Source organism: Acromyrmex echinatior, chromosome 1 (assembly GCF_024713525.1).
Source record: "Acromyrmex echinatior isolate Ae372 chromosome 1, ASM2471352v2, whole genome shotgun sequence".
Classification (NCBI taxonomy): domain Eukaryota; kingdom Metazoa; phylum Arthropoda; class Insecta; order Hymenoptera; family Formicidae; genus Acromyrmex; species Acromyrmex echinatior.
In genome coordinates, this window is record NC_141852.1 from 15,997,821 (window position 1) to 16,014,384 (window position 16,564).

At 33.3% G+C, this 16,564-nt stretch overlaps 2 protein-coding genes and 2 long non-coding RNA genes across 6 annotated transcripts; 3 read left to right on the forward strand and 1 right to left on the reverse strand.

Annotated features, from left to right (window-relative positions):
* Nucleotides 1-63: 63 nt before the first annotated feature.
* LOC105154725 (alpha-galactosidase MYORG) lies at nucleotides 64-16,545 on the reverse strand. Of its 3 annotated transcripts, XM_011070434.2 has the most exons (10): nucleotides 16,368-16,545; nucleotides 12,591-12,874; nucleotides 11,650-12,177; nucleotides 11,002-11,090; nucleotides 8,813-9,018; nucleotides 5,432-5,568; nucleotides 3,487-3,705; nucleotides 3,210-3,320; nucleotides 1,768-2,763; nucleotides 64-1,658 (listed from the first exon to the last, which is right to left on the reverse strand). In XM_011070434.2, exons 1-10 carry the CDS (start codon nucleotides 16,410-16,412, stop codon nucleotides 752-754), a joined length of 3,522 nt encoding a protein of 1,173 aa, XP_011068736.2. In that variant the 5' UTR covers nucleotides 16,413-16,545; the 3' UTR covers nucleotides 64-751. The 3 variants fall into 3 exon arrangements, with proteins under 3 accessions (XP_011068736.2, XP_011068737.1, XP_011068738.1); XM_011070435.2 differs by lacking the exons at nucleotides 12,591-12,874; nucleotides 16,368-16,545 and having other exon boundaries at nucleotides 11,006-11,090; nucleotides 11,650-11,790; XM_011070436.2 differs by lacking the exons at nucleotides 5,432-5,568; nucleotides 8,813-9,018; nucleotides 11,002-11,090; ... (1 more) ...; nucleotides 12,591-12,874; nucleotides 16,368-16,545 and adding an exon at nucleotides 4,333-4,520.
* Nucleotides 4,832-5,751, forward strand: LOC147911003 (uncharacterized). Its single transcript, XR_015546624.1, has 2 exons — nucleotides 4,832-4,980; nucleotides 5,466-5,751. It is a non-coding gene; the product is annotated as an uncharacterized LOC147911003 (long non-coding RNA).
* On the forward strand, nucleotides 6,090-7,401 carry LOC105154726 (uncharacterized). The gene is made up of 2 exons (XR_847233.2): nucleotides 6,090-6,176; nucleotides 7,229-7,401. It is a non-coding gene; the product is annotated as an uncharacterized LOC105154726 (long non-coding RNA).
* LOC105154727 (nucleoside diphosphate kinase 5) lies at nucleotides 9,531-11,159 on the forward strand. The gene is made up of 5 exons (XM_087411051.1): nucleotides 9,531-9,790; nucleotides 9,907-10,287; nucleotides 10,381-10,519; nucleotides 10,636-10,724; nucleotides 10,825-11,159. The coding sequence occupies exons 1-5, from the start codon at nucleotides 9,554-9,556 to the stop codon at nucleotides 10,933-10,935; spliced, it is 957 nt and encodes a 318-aa protein (XP_087267177.1). The 5' UTR covers nucleotides 9,531-9,553; the 3' UTR covers nucleotides 10,936-11,159.
* Nucleotides 16,546-16,564: the final 19 nt, after the last annotated feature.

The following is a 16,564-nucleotide window of genomic DNA, read 5'->3' on the forward strand; positions in this document are numbered from 1 at the left end:
TTTATAAATAATATAAATCAGTTTTACTAATGGATTATTGAAAAGTAGAGATGTAAAACCACATTGTTAGGTAAAATAAATATAATTGACAGCTTAAGTTAAATCTACAATTGATTCTTGTTTTTTTAATGTAAATGTGTATCGATATTTGGCCTATGATATGCATTGTAATGTAATACTAGTGTTGATACAATAATTTCATATCCGTAGAATACAGTAATATTGGATACTTTTATTATCAAATCTTTCGATATATTCTTGTTAAATATTGCATTTTCAAATGCAATATTGCATCTCTAATGTACGTGTAAATCTCTCATGGCTTTACATGCCGTTAAGTATTTATCCCTACATAATAATCCTGTTGCACTCTGCCAAAGATCACAATATTGATTTCATATCTATTTAATATAATCGCAATTTTTAAATACATTTATTTAATACATCATCGCATTTGCAAAATTCTTGTCGTTTTAAACTCAATGATATATATTTGTTAATGCATGATTATTTTTCTGCACTTTCGGGACTTACCGAGGAACAAGTTCATCTTGTACATTTAATAAAGGCTCAAGACGAATCGATAAAAATTTGTAGATAAGCGATCAGTATTCGTCATACTAACAAATCGATTGCACATCGTTCGTCGTGATGATTCATTTTGCATATGAACAAATCTTATCATCGATCTCAAAATTCTTTGACAACATTATCCTGCATGATGTAAAAAGGTGAAATGACATCGTATCTTTCAGAATCTCGTATTGTCTGGCATTTTGACGAAATATGCGATCTTATCCTCAGCTACTCTGTAATTGTGAATCCATCTTGAGCCCTTCCTTAGGCTTCCGTCGATACCGTCCCTCCAGACTCCAGCCGGCAGATATACCTCCCTCTGCCTACTACCGGAATAAAGCACTGGCGCCACGATCAACTCTTCGCCTACGGAAAATTCATCGACCACTACGTGGCATGCCGGATCAGCCGGATCCAGCATCCAGAGTGGCCTGATAATAGGCAGACCAGTGTCCAGAGTTTCATTCGCGTACTTCTTCAGTAATGGCGTAACCGTTTTCTGCCGCAAAGTAGTCAGTCTCTTGGCGATTTCCAGGACCGACTCATCTGAGTACTTGCTTGGTAGATAAGTGAAGCGAATCACGGGCAAAAAGGTGGACAGCTGCAGCCAACGGATGTAGAGTTCTTTATCTGGCAGATCTACTTCGTAGTCATTATCTGGATTGTTGTCTGACATCGGAAGTGCCACATCGCCGCCTACCGCTCCTGGCATGATGAACGGATAGCCGATCATGCCGTAACTGAGAACGGTGGGAATGACGGTCTTGATGGCTTTCCAGGATGACGGGAAAGGAGGCAGAGACACGAAGACAGGTGCCCGTGGTCTGGAAATGGCGCTTGAAACGCCGATTACGGGTATGGTGCCTAGTATCGAACGGGTAAAGATGGTCTTGTAATGGTCAGGGTTGGTGAGAGGCTGCTCGCATTTGTAGTAATGCGGCATATCCTGAGCAGTGCCCAGATCGAGGTAGAACGAGTCGACATGATATTTCATGATGAGGCTCTCGAGCTTAGTCTGCAGCCACGGTAAGGTCTTGTTGTTTGTAATGTCGAGCACGCCGGCACTGTTACTTTGCTTGTACCTGAAATTAAATATAAATTTTTTTAAAAATTTTCTCACGGCCAGATTATAAAATATGTCACGATAAAAAAATATATATAATTTTTATAAATAAATTCTTGATTAACAACCTTGTCAACGCTGGAATCCTAGGATCGCTTCCTCTCTCGGAAATCAGTAATCTATTAGCGACAGCGTCCTTGAAGTTGATGGATTCTGTAGAGATAAACGGCTGGATGCTGAAGACTATTCTAAATCCTCTGCGATGAATAATATTGATAGTTTCCTCCATAGAAGGGAATCGTTCCTCGTCTAAGATGAAATCACCTGGATTGGGCTGCCATTCCTCACTCAACAGGACATGCCCTTGACGAAGGAATCCCAGCGCGATCACATCTTCTGTATAGTTGTAAATAGCCGCTTCGTTGATAGGCGAAATTTGCCAAACTGGTTCGGACAGCAGAGAATGAACGGCGTGCAGTTCATCGGGCTTCAAACCGTCCCACAGAGACTTCTCCGCCATCGAGGAGTGCAAACTCTTCATATTGTCGGTCGCGCAGATAGTATAGTTAAGCTGAGGTAGCGGCGTCAAATGATTAATATAAGCAAAGGCGTCATGTTTCGCCTGAAGACAAAAGTCGTTGGTACGATTAGCGTTAATTGAGACATAAAGTGGTGTTTCAGGATCCACCAAGATTGTAGCACCCTTTGAATTCAGGAAGTATCTTTTCAGCACATTGCCAAACGGATGTTTCCTTACGTCGCCAGTGATAAACGGGCTCAGCTCTAGGCGACCGCGTTCCAGAGGATACACCATGTTCTGTATTTGTCCGGCGCCATACCAATGGCCTCTCTTCGAAGACCAGTCGAAGCAGTCCTTGGGATTGTAGTAAGGACTTAAACTTTGCCAGGTGACGTGATAGCAGTACATACCCTCGCGTTTCGTGTGCGCGAGGTAAAGCCGTGTTTGCTGTAGCCACTCAAGGCAGACTGAGTCTTGTCGTTGATGATGAGGAAGGCAAGGATACACCCCTGTGTTCGGTGAAATACCTTCACCAAGCCGAGCAGCAATGATCTCCGCTCCGGAACTGCTGTAGACTCTCATCACTCTTTCGTTTTTATTGAATCTGAAAAGAAAATCGATATAAATAATTATTAAAGAGAAATCTTTCTTGAACTTCGTAAGAAATACTGAAGAAAATTAAAGAAAATTATATTTATAATCATATTTATCAAGCTCTATGTACAGTGATAAAAAAAATTTATTGTGTAAAATATAATCGGTACTGAGATCTCCCTCCCACGACTCTAAGATAATGTAGCCCCTGAAAAGTTAAGCATGCACGTTGGATTACCAATTGAATACGCATTTTGAGACTGGCACGAGATCAGCACGATAAATGAGCCTTAATGTATTCCATTAAGCGCTTCCTGGCAGAGGCAAACGACCGAAAGTTATTTCAGAGTAGACGACAAGCGATGCCGCCGACTATCGAAATATCACTTCTTCAATAATGCGCTAATATATATAATTTTAATGTGTAATATTTTATCGATCACAATAGATGCTCACCTAAATTTCTCAAAATAAGCTCGTTGCAGGACATGCTGAGTGTAATAAATGTGAGCGAAACCCACAAGGAAAACGATGCAGAGGAACAAGATACCAACAAATGCTTTAAGCCTGTAGAAAAATTATTTTAAAAAATTATTAAATGCTTTTAAACAATCATTATGATACAAATAATTAATGTATAGTTCTTATTAAAAATTTCAATATATCTATTATTTAAATTCTATAAGACTTCGATCTTTCGACATGATAAATAATTATGCAACTTTCGCTTTACCTATAATCAGCATTCTGACGTCTTGCACTGCTACGCAATGCTTGTGGTAATGATAACTGCAATTTCTCCTTTAAAAGACTGCTAATGCTGTTCACGCTGGTTATCGTGGAAGTCGCGCTTTGCACACCCGAAAGTTCCGTAGTGTCGTTTGCCATTTTTTCATTGACCGAGGATGATACGATTCTGCCTTTCCTTCGAGGTGGAGCTTGCAGTGGCACTCTGCAAAAGAAAATTTCGAGTTCACATTACTCATTCGACACAATCTAAAAGCAATATAACATCAATGTTACACAATTTCGCATTCAACAATATAAACGTAATGTAACATATGTTGTTACATAACAGTTACATTATTGAGTACGAAATTATATAATAACATTAGGTTTGTTCACGTTGCTTGAAATTCCTAAAAACTTCTACATTTATAACGGGATAAATATTGTATAATACATTCAGACATGGAAAATAAAGAAAATAAAGAACTGAACGCAAAAAGTTATGCAACGCGAACAGATCTATCGATGTTATGTTACTTTTAGTTGATACCGACTGGGTGACATCATAAAGACAAACGATTACATATAAAGATATAGACGATCTAACTTACTCTTATATCAGATTCTATTTATAATTTTGCTACATAATACAAAAAATATCGAGGAATCAAAATATATAGATATAAAAAAATGCATAAATACACGAATATTAAAATATACAGTGTATAACATTATAAATAAAATTTTATTCTTGGAATCTGATGCAAAAATTATAGCTTAACTAAAGTGGGCTTAAATAAAGTTTCTTTATTTCAGATTTTTCGGAAGATATCGATATACATCATTGTACCTTTGCAATGATACAGCGCTACCAATATCGTATCTGGGGATCATTTTACCGTCTTAGCAGAGATATTGATATTTTATTAGTGATTTTGAATTGAATTTTGATAGATTAATGAATTAATATTATGTAATAAATTGATAATTAAATTATTGAACTAAAATCTTCGCTAATGTTTTAATTGGTTTTAAATTTATATTTTATATAATCTTTGAACTACATTTTTTCGATGCGAAAACCACAATTACAAACATAATATTTTTAAATACTCCATATGCACTCATATGATTGACGCAAAAAGTCCGAAAAATAGAAAATTTTGAACAATTATATGTATACGAAAAAGCGAGGAAACTATAATTGCGTTCGAGCGGCGACTGTTAGCCGAAACCAACGATTACGAGGAGCCAACTCTTGTAGTGCGATAACCCTGAAGCGATATGAAGGAAGGTCGGACCTGACGATGATGCTTACGATGACCGTGAATACAGTCAGATAGGTACGTTTGTTTTATCCCAGTCAGAAGACGACCGCAAGTGAGAACGATAAACAGTACCTCGTGTATGCGTCTAGTGGGGTGTTACAATGCAAATTGCGCATTTAGAGCGTATATCACCGAGAGAAAATTGCAGGCGAAATATCCGTCTCCTGCGAGTAAGCTACATGGAGCTATTCGGTTTCTCCGATCTCAAACTCGGTGATAGCATTTTTAGATTTATTAAGCGGTTGAAACAAGTTAACACAGGTGCGAAACCAGATCATTATTGGAAAGGCAAACTTAGCAGCATGTAAACAATGTTGTGCTACGACATTATCATTCGTCGACTCAAGACTTGAAAGTTCATAAAAAAGCACTTGAATTATATATGAACTGCACACACACATCTGTGAATAATCTACTGAAGCCAATTAATCATTAACAAAACTTTAATTATCGTTAAACAAATTAAAATTCTAGTACTAAATTAATCGAAATCATATTATCTTCGATACAAATTTATAAATCATAAACTAATCAAAATCATAAACACACAGAGTCGGTTTTTAACTTTATTCTTTTCTCAATTCATCTCTTAATCTTAATCAATCTGAATCTAACACTCACTTAGCCAATTCTTCATCATTTGCTTCCTCTTCAGTTTCGGATCCCAGAGGACTTCCATTCGGGGTTGAGCCACTGTTACTGAAAGTCACGCTGCTGCTGGTCTCGCTCTCGTCTCTCGTAAATTTCGAAGCGGTACCCTGAAACATCACAATCCGAAATTCAGGTGTAAATAAGCATAACTAACCCACTTGTCCTGTGCAATAAAACAAATCAAATATAACAGATCAATTGTCGATTAAGACTGTAAATTATCTTTGTCGATCACGTCGTTGCAAGGTTCATCTGCGTCCACATGGATCATTAAATTAATTTAAAATTGAGCAACGATGTGTAGTGTTCATTTTTTATTGACATTCGACCCGAAGAAATACTACCGATAAGACATCATTACTATTAATATTTTATTGAATCTTATATTTATCTAAATTTATGCTACTTGTTTTAAATGTTCTTTTTTCAAATGAAAAATTGCAAACAGAAATATGTGAAATATTTGAAACAATATTGCTAAGCGTATGAAATGCGATAACTAATTAAGTATAACGACCATATACATTCTTTATCAGCAATGTTTACACATCGTATATCAAGTAGAAAATTTAGCAAACAAGAAATGGAATATTTTAGGCAGTATCACTCAGTATCGTCTCTTTGTAGCAAAACGTTACTCAAGGACATTTTTCGACCGCCGTTCTAAAAATATTAACGTTACGCTAATTACATAGCATGGTAGTGCTCTTTGAATGTAAGTATTAATACGTTACGTTAGTTCGATTAAAAATTGCTGATATATTGCCTTGATAATCGATATCATACGTCGCGTGATTATTGACCTTACCGAAAGTTTGTGTTTCTTCTCAAATATCTGTGATAAACTAAAAAAAATCTCATAAATATGAAAAATTTTTGCCTTTTCACTTTTATTTAAATCTTGTGTATTTAAAATAAAAGATGTATAATTAAATCTCAAAAAAAGAGGGCAAAGAAAATGTAAAAAATTATAAAAAATACAGTTTAAACAGTTGAATCTGAAATATAATATTGCGAAACAATATTACCGTTCATGTCGAATAAACTACTTGTTTTTCAAAGTAGAATATTGCAGAGTAACTCGCAAACGATAAACGTTATGTAACACATATATTGTTGAAAAATCTTTTGTTTTTTTCTAAAGTGACACACAAGAATGAATATTGTAATAGATGATTAATAGAAAGAAACGTTGGATTTGTCAGAAATCATAAAAAAAGACTATCATTAAAAATCATAAAAAAGAGAGATGACTATGATTTTATTATTTTTAATATTCAAGATTCATATATAATGTTTGTCTAAAGTTTTTTTTCTTTAATTTGCTGCGATATTTATTAAATCAATAGAATTTTTGGAATTCTTTGATCAGTATTCATAGTCGATTTTCTTACATTTAAAATCATCTTACAATTAAATACAATCTTAAAATGTTATAAATCAATGTTATAAACCAGGGAATAATACAGGGCGGTATTTATAGTGTGTTCTTATTTTAAGATCGTCTTAAATAATGTTTTAAGATGCTAATTATATATATGATTCTCTGCTTGGTTCATGACATCTTAAAATTATACGTAAGACAAACAGTTTTAAAATATTATAAGAATCGACTGAATATCGGCCACAGAATCATATTAACATCTTAGACATTAGTCTTACTTAAGACTATTTTAAAATAAGGATATGAACTATGAATATCGGCCTTCATTCTGCAAATTGTTTTTAATCGCACCTTCTGAATGACATTCAATTTGCTTTTTCTAGCAAAAGCCAAGGCATTCTCCAAGAAATATAAACTGTGATCCTTGACGTCTGTCTCGTGCCACTCATACGGATCCATACCACTTATTGACTTCTTTCTCCGTTTTTTCTTGCGATATACAATATAATGTAAAACGCTTAACTCGATAATAAAGTTAACATAAAATTATAAATAACGATCCCCGATTATGTATAATCATCAATTATTATTATTAAGAGAATTTTCAACTATAACTCGGAAGTACAGATCGAATTTTTTCCTTAGTGAAAAATCGTGATGTATTAATCACTTGAAATTAAGTTGATCATGGAGCTTCTTTTCACAAATGAAAATGAAGAGAGGCAATATAATGTTGTCTTCGTTATTAGAGGAACTGATACTGATTAGTCAGTGAATAAGAAATATGCGGAATGTTATTGTTTGATGACTTTTGGCACCTTTTTCAGGCGAGCGTGTAAAGTGTAAAGGTCATTGCACGTAAAAGTTTCAGTCGTAAGACCATAAAAAGTAATAAATTGATTGGTTATCGCGTTGGACAAGTGATAAATCACGTAATTGTCTTCCCGTTGCTTGATAATAAGGCTTGCAATCTTTCATGGAACAGAATCTTCGACGATGATCACTGCTTTGATTATTGTTATAACGTTTCACTCATGATTACAATCACGTGATTTATCACTTATCTCGACGCGGTAGCCATTCAATTTATCGCTTTTTATGGTCTTACAATTACAGCTAAAAATTTTACATGTAATAGCACTTTTTTCTTTTGATATATGAGGAATATTTCTGTTGTTGTCAGTATATTTTGCGTCCTTTTCTAACATTTACAGTGCTGATTCTGTCAAATCCGATTTTGTCAAGTTTTTTCCCTTTAACCTTTTTTTTATTAATAAATGATAAACGCATGGAGGAAACTCGCGAAGTTGGAACCGGCAGCGGCGTACGTGAACATTTTCAAAAATGCCGACGCGATGCGGGATATTAATAGCAATGCCAAAATAAAATATATAATAAACAAATGTGAAGTCAAATGGAAAGAAATCGCCGAAGAATTATTTATCTATTAAAACAAAGATGGAGGTAATTGAAAACCTTGACAAAGAATTATCTGGAAGAGAAATAGCGGAAGCTTATGGTATAACGGAACCAGCTGTCAGTAAAATTAAAAAAGGAAAGGAAAGAATTCAACAATTTTCAACATCAGCAATCGAAGTGGCTTTGCAAAAACATACCTTCAAAAGGGCAACGAATGAAATTTGAAAGAGGAATAAGTATTTGAAGGAAGAAACGCTAAAAACTCATGCTACGGTACTGAGTGCGCTCACGTGACCGTCGCTGAGTGAAGCGCGATTGGCTACCAATTTTGTCAAGTTCTAGCTTATCATTATCAACTTAACAGAATCGGCAACATACTGTACATAAACTTATATAGTCGTTAAAATTCCTCGATATGTTTTAATAGATTCCTCGGATTAATGACACATATATATATATAAAACATATGAATTTTTATAAAATAAAGATTATTGCAATAGTAATTATATATTAATATAATCGCTTTATATTAATATAATTCAACTTACGTTTTGTCTGTCTATTCGAAGATCGTCCATTTCATTGAGTTTGCTAGGCATGGATATGCTTGTCTTTCTTATATTCGTAGTGCGTAGTGGTGTCACTTCCGGTAATACTTTCACCGTCGTCGTCTCGTTGGAAGTTTCTTGGTTATTCTCTTTCTTGGCTGCATTAACAACAATGTCGGCATTATCGCTCGGTTTGCCTGGAGAATCTGAAAATTAATCGAAAGGAATAATTGAATAAAAATTATTAAATTAACAAATGCTCAAGCACGCCTTAAAGCATAGCGTAATAATAATTAATTTTGCAGAAATAATATTAAACAGTTAATAATATAATCTTTAAATTTGCATAATTCAAAGCTGTTATCACTGGATAAATATTCGTACGACATTAGCATTAAAAATGAATGTACCTACGCAAGTAGTATGTTCTTAACTTTGCTAACTTATCGCAGAGCAAACTCTCGTTAAGAAAACATGGCGATAATTGAAGTAGCGACGCCGATCGGAGATTAAAAAGATCACTGCAGGAATAATTTTAAAAAGTTAGTGCTTTTACACCATGACAGTGGCAGAACAAATAAATATCGAAGAGTTTGATATAACCTTTCATATTCGCAAACATAAATGACACAAATAGGAAAATTTTATTGATTGTATACCAATTAATCAAATCTTTTTCTTAAACGTAAACGAGCACAATAGAAATAATTGTAAAAAGTGTAACTTGTGTGCGAGATAAAAATGTGTGACTGTCCGCAAAAGCAACACGACAAAACTATTGAAAAAATCGGTCCAGAAACTGTAACTCTTTTTTCGAAGTGTCCTACACCATATCGTCCTGGAAAAGATAACCTTGAACCAATTTCCAATGGATCTGATCAGCCAATCGATTCCGTACAATCCAGTAACAGTACGATATATAATTCTACGAAAACTTTTTCAATAGATACACAATCTTCCAGTGAATCAAGCAGAATAGTAGGTCATCAATTAGAAATGTTTTCGATAAATAGAAATGCAATAAAATTATTTGTAAAGATTATTTGTCGTAAACAAATAATGGATATCCTCTATCAGTTACTTGATAATTGCAGTATAAATTTGTTTGTCCCACAAAATATGATTATTCTGAAGAGAGTTTTAAATTGTCATCGGTCTGTCTTGAGACGAACAGAATTAAGAAGACTGTTGAAGAGGAACCAGACATTGAATATACATTGGCCATAATAAAGCCGGAAGCAGTGATTTACAGAAAGGAAATCGAGAATCAAATATATGAAGAAGGATTTGAGATTTGTCAGACTCGTTGGCTACAGCTGACACCTGAACAAGTTGCAGAATTTTACAACAATCGCTTCGGCGAATTAAATTTTCCTAATCTGGTGGCATATATGTCCTCAGGATCTATTATAGTATTCGTATTAGCAAAACAGAACGCTGTTGAAGAATGGAAAAGGATTATAGGACCAACCACGGTTGACCATATTTTCAAATTTTATACGTATTAGAATTCTCAAATGATACTTGAAAAATCAATTCCTTTTGATTTATTTTAAGAATTGTTTCAGGTAACAGAAGCGCGTTTGTATTTTCCTGACAGCATTCGAGCGAGGTATGGTCGAAAGGGAGATAACTTAAAGAATGCTATCCATGGCAGCTGCAATCGCGAACAGGCCGAGAGAGAAATCCATTTTTTCTTTCCTAGATGTAAAATGTTATTTTCTGTTTTATTTTTCTGTAACACTTAATTTCTTAAATATTTAGCGTTATTTCGATGTTAATCTAGAAATCTTTTTCTGTTTTTCTTCACAACTTGTTTTCAGTCATAATTGAACCTATATTAAGAGATGAGATGGCCGAAGATTTTTTATGGGAAACTATTAACCCGGTTCTTGTCGAAGGTTTGATAATGGTAAAGTAATTTTTATCGACAAAAATTTATGATATATTTTGCAGATAATTTTTTCAATTCAATATTCTACGATTTATTCTAAATAAATCACTCTTTACAGTGTTGCAAGCAAAAACCGGCCGATCCTATATTGTGGTTAGCGCACTGGTTGATCCTAAACAACCCTAACAAGCCTAAACTACCGGAAGATCTCGCTTTAATTCCAACATAATTTCCTCCGAATCATTTCATACCGCAGACCTGTTCTACACTTTAACGCGCAACACCGCCGTCTTACCCACTAGATCTATCTCCTTCGAAGTTTCTTGACGACGACATGATGGCATCCTTTTTATTCTCTTCTCCGCTGCGGTTTGTGGATTGTATCTTGAAACATAAAAAAAAAGAGATATTACGCTATTTTGCCTTGTAAAATAAAATTTAAATTAATTCGTATTACTTTTTCCTTCGCCTTTCACTTATAATTGGATTTAAAAGAATATCCAATGAGAAATGATAATGAGATCGATGTCAAATCGATGTCGATTCGATGTCGATTTCATCCATTATCATTTTTCACTTGGTATCGTACATTCATAAAAGTTTTTTTTATTTAATATTATTCCGCAATTTTGAAGACATTAATGTTTCTTCTGTTTTATTTTTAATTTATTCTAATTCATTTTTCTCGCGGTTCAGTCAGAACAATGAGAGAGTATAATGAAACCGTGGCATTAAAGTATTAAAAGAATATTGGATATTTTTAAATATTATTTAATCTATTATTCCATTATTTCGAAGATATTAGAGATTCTTGTGTTTATTTTATTTTTTATTTATTTTATCTCATCTAAGTTTAATTAAAACAGTAAGAGGCAAAGACGTGATATTAAAATGATACTATTAGTATTGCGCATATTATTTTCAGTAATTGGATTCCACCAACCTGGATTCCACCAAATGCTGAACGATGTCGACAATCGCTGGGTTCTCTCCGCTTATCCGAGAATAGTCCAGTTCGTCATTCGCATCTTTCTCGTCTTTACCGACTTTCACACCACGATCCGTTTGCCGCGAAGAGTTCTCTTGTCTCTTCTCCGCATTCACTTCGCTTGTGCGATTTTGTTTAGCGATCGGTCGCCGTTCGCGTCGTTCGGGCCTCGAATTATCGTTCGCAGTCTGATTTTTCTTCAACACTCGCGGTGCATCATCGACATCCCGTCCGTTCTCACATCGCACTCCATTCCGCTTCGACTTCGCTCCGTCGATCTCGAAACGCACTCGCACCGTCGCTGTACCATCCACATCATCGAAACCGCCGCGGCTAATTTCCTGCGGAGCCTTGATTAATTCATTGTCGACCTCGCCCGCCTCATCGCCGTGCCTTGTTTCGCCGGTTGTCTGTCTGCTACCTCGTAATCTTTCCTTAGATGAATTCGGCGATGAAGAATTGTGAATCTTGTTGGCGGGCGACCTTCAAAATACAACGAATTCCATTATTAAATAATTAATATGTAACTGTAACGGTGATTTTGATTTACGTCAATTAATTATTGACATATTTTTTTTATCATATTTGTAATTGTTTCAAAAAATTTTCCTAATTAATAATAAATATTAATATAATTAAAGATTATATAAAATTTAAAGTTATAAAAAATAAATTTATTAAAAGTTTAAAAATATACGAAATTTAAAAAAGAAAGAGAAAAAAAAAGAGAATTGTTTGACTTAAAACTATTAAGGGTTTTCTTAAGAAAAAAATTATTTTATTTCGTCAAAAGAGTATTCATATTACAAAATTTCATTTGTATCGAATGATAATAATATATATATAAATTCAATTTTTTATTTATTATTTATATATTGATAGAAAATTGTAGATACCTTCTCGGTGAACACCAAGGATCCAACCAGATAGGATCGATTAACGTCGATTCCTCGGGTTTAACAGAGTTGACGTGATCGGTGGAACCAGTACCAGGTTTGTACCAGGGTGACGGTATCTTGAGGACCCTGCTTAAGGTCGACCACTCCTGATTGGTACTCTCGTCTTGATTAGAGGGTGACGGTAAGACAGACAGGGAGACGCCCCGTCGTTCGGCCAGTCCGATCGGATCAACACTGGCTACCTTCACGTCCCAAGGATTGACGATGGATAGCAGCACTTTCTGCGTCGTAGAACAGAGATGGGATGATGATCACAGAGATCTGGGAAGTGTGGGAGAGGCGGAACGCGAGAATGATGATCGCTGGAGCCGTCTGTATGAGTAGACTCGTTAAGTCTCGTTAAAGTTATCCGCGGTGAATGCGTTCTCTCTCTCTCTCTCTCTTTCTCTTTCTCTCTTTTTCTGTTTGCATCTGATTCCGATCGGGACAAGGCTGTCTCCCAATTATAAAAGCCCATTCGTGGGAAAGATACATCGATGTGAAAAATTCGAAAATTATCTGGAGTAATTTTTTTCGCGGAAAAAAGATCTGATTCTTCTGGAGTAATTAATTATTAATTAGTTGGAATTTTTCAATGACTTGGTAGAGATATGGCAAAATACATAAAGAATAAAACTATAAAGGATCCCGCACCAATTATATGGAAAATATAGAGTCTCGGTGAAATGAGTTTTTATACATATAATGTAATTTATAAAATTATAAACAGAGGATATTATAAACACAGTTCAATAACGGGAGCTTTCTATTTGATACAAATTGATACAAGCGTCTTTCTATCTTTGTTATTTTCTGAATAGAGAAAGATGTTCGTGTCACTAAATGGAAAATAGAGAAGGTGATATTATGACCAGTGTATATATTGTGGTCTCCCTTAATATTTCCGCTATTACATAACGAAGCTTAATGATGGAATTATTAACTTATGGAATTATTTGTTCAATAGCTCACCGTTACACTGTGAGCTAATATACCAATATTCATTATAATATCAAGCCCTTATTATAATGCATTTTTACTTTCAAGTATTTCGAAACGTTTCTGAGATACATTTTAGTATTTAATATATAGTTTATATTAGTCTATAGTTTATATTACATGTACTATTTTTAGTACTGAGATTTTTAGTACTGAGCATCTTACATGCAGAAGTTATGTGAATGTACATACATTTATTTGCATACATTCTAAAATGTATTACTTTTTTGTTAATTTTGTGATCAGATACTGTTTTCTAAACGAAACTAATTTTTTAAGGCTATTTTTATGAAAGGCTACATTATTACTCATGTTTTTCTTCAAGTCATTATGCAATGTCGCAATATTTTTATTAATAGTGTCCTAACTAATAAATATTTTGTAACTTTGAGTCCAGAATCGCTTTGATTTTAACGAACGTAATTGTTAAATTTTAAACTTAAATATTGATTATTAATCAAGTTATTGTGTAAACTGGGATGCCATAATATCACCTTCTTTTCTATCCATATGGAAAGAAGCACTGTAGCTAAAAACTTGATTCAGCAAATCTACGGTCGTTTTATATATATATATATACACATACACACACATACACGACAGTCAGTTTTTTTATGCGAAGTTAACAGTTGAATAATATTAGCGATTCGTTAAACTATCAAATCTTCTTAGTTACAGATGTTGGAATTCATGCAGTAAATTGTAGCTTTCCTGTACCACTCATATATTTTTTTCCGTGCATTAGATCGTTTTTGAGCTATGTATTAAAGATGTAAAATTTGAACTCACAGAGCACCTTTGATTAATCAGAAACTATCCATTATTGAGTTTCATATCTATGACATTTTTTGTTCACCATAATATGAACTACATTATGTGTGAAAACTAATTCATTTCAGCGAGATCCAATTTTCTATTTAATTATTGCGAAATCTTTTATCTATAAAGATAATTTTCCGGAGTAAAATATGATGCACTATTCCTCATTGATGATAACTTCCAACCGATTCATTAGATCGAATCGATGGATCATTTTTAGCGTCCATAAGTTTGAGTCAATGATGGCACGTGCTCATCCTAGAGCGTAATAATGTAATAGCACATCGGTCTTATGCTATTGAATGTGAATCATTCGCCTGAAACATAATTGTAACTCCTCAAACAAATTTAACGCTTTTAGTCATCGGCATTTACCGATTTGCCGAATAGACTAGACAGATGAATCACGTGGAACGGTTTGACAGTCTGATTTGTTTCTGCTAACTTCATTACGTAATGACGCGTAAATCTATAACAAGTGATTGTTATGTCATGACTAATAAGAAGAGCTGGTTAAGGCATGAAATATTATCCATCAGAGCGTTACGGAACAGAAAAGTCTCTGCAACGTCAATTTCCTTTGATGCGAATTCATGCATACTCAAATTATAATTCGCTTCGAGTTCCGTGCATAAAACTATTTTTTTCAAAGCAAACATTTAAAATTAATATTATCTTAATACAAATATGAGAGAATGTATGCATTTTATGATACGTATTTCATTTTCTTCAATTATCAGAGTTCTTAATTAGATACTTATTCTTGTTACTACAGCATATTAAAATGATAATGAAACTGATGCGTCGATGATTTCAGTAAAATATGGAATTATGTCCGAAGAATTACAATTGATTTCTAAAGAATTTAGGTTAGTACGTAAGCAAATAATGCAGCATTTTGCAAACGATGAAGTTATTATTAAGTGTATTGACAAATCATTTGTCAAGTCATTTTTGTTGTATTTCTCTTTATACAAGAAAGTGATACATGTTTAGAATTTGAAGATAAACATAAAAAAATATCTTTAAATGAAAAAAGAATTTGAGAGTTGACATTAAACGGAATATTGAAAATAAAATAATTTATTATTGTATAAAGTTTCTATTATTTTAATTGTTTTTTTTAATAACAGAATGAGTAATAAGATAAAAATTATAATAAGATGAATGTTAAATAATCAAATAAAACACGCGGATTATGAGTTATATAATTATATAAAACAATCTATTCATTGAGAGTTATATTATATTATATTATATTATATTATTATATCAGTTAGATTATTATATTGCTTTATATAATTGACCTCGTAATAATTGGATTTAATAGCAATTCAATATTAACTAGAACATATCATAATTTAATATTGTGGTTGTCATTTTTTTTCAACTGTTATCTTGATATACGTCATCGATAAGACTGATCTTTTCGAATCAAAAAAGATTTTAATCTTTAGTTATCATTCTGTGTTTGTTAAGATAATAGTCTACGAGCAAATATTATAATATTTATCTTTAACTTATTATAATTTTATACGTTTTTGTGATTAAATTCAAATGAAATTCAATTGTTAACTATATAGAGATATAAAGAAGATTTACTGCGGAAGAATTATGATAAAATGTAAACTTTTTAAAATACAAGAAAAGTTGTCATTAATTATATAGAATATTACATGAGTTATTATAACAGTATAGAAAAAAACTAAAAATGTTTTTAAATTTTCTGTATTATTAAAGTTAAAAAGTAAAAAAGTACTTTAATATTTAAAATTTTAATATTTTAAAATAGATTTAATCTTCTACATTTTAATATGTAAAAAAATTAAAGAAATAATTTGAATTTTAATGTTTAAAATATCAATTTAATTTTTTCAGGAATTTCATTCGCACATAAAATTTGACTTAATTAGCTACCTTTTCACTACCTGTCTTCTTCCTCTTTCTTTTTATACGATCCATTTTTTCAGGCTATGACAATCTTTTCTCAGGGTCAAGCCGGCGATTGAATTAAATTCGCGATCACCGATAAACTATTTCTCTACGAAGGAGTTCCACCTTGCGGGACAGGTGGACTTAAACTGATCTGTCGTTCCGTATATCGGCGGCCACTT

Coding starts and splice junctions, on each gene's coding strand:
- LOC105154725 (XM_011070434.2), bottom strand. CDS start 16,412: ATGGATCGTATAAAAAGAAAGAGGAAGAAGACAGGTAGTGAAAAG. Junction 12,178..12,590: donor CCTTGGTGTTCACCGAGAAG/GTATCTACAATT, acceptor TGTATTTTGAAG/GTCGCCCGCCAACAAGATTC. Junction 11,091..11,649: donor CAGCATTTGGTGGAATCCAG/GTTGGTGGAATC, acceptor TTATGTTTCAAG/ATACAATCCACAAACCGCAG.
- LOC105154727 (XM_087411051.1), top strand. CDS start 9,554: ATGTGTGACTGTCCGCAAAAGCAACACGACAAAACTATTGAAAAAATC. Junction 10,288..10,380: donor GGATTATAGGACCAACCACG/GTTGACCATATT, acceptor GAATTGTTTCAG/GTAACAGAAGCGCGTTTGTA. Junction 10,520..10,635: donor CCATTTTTTCTTTCCTAGAT/GTAAAATGTTAT, acceptor ACTTGTTTTCAG/TCATAATTGAACCTATATTA.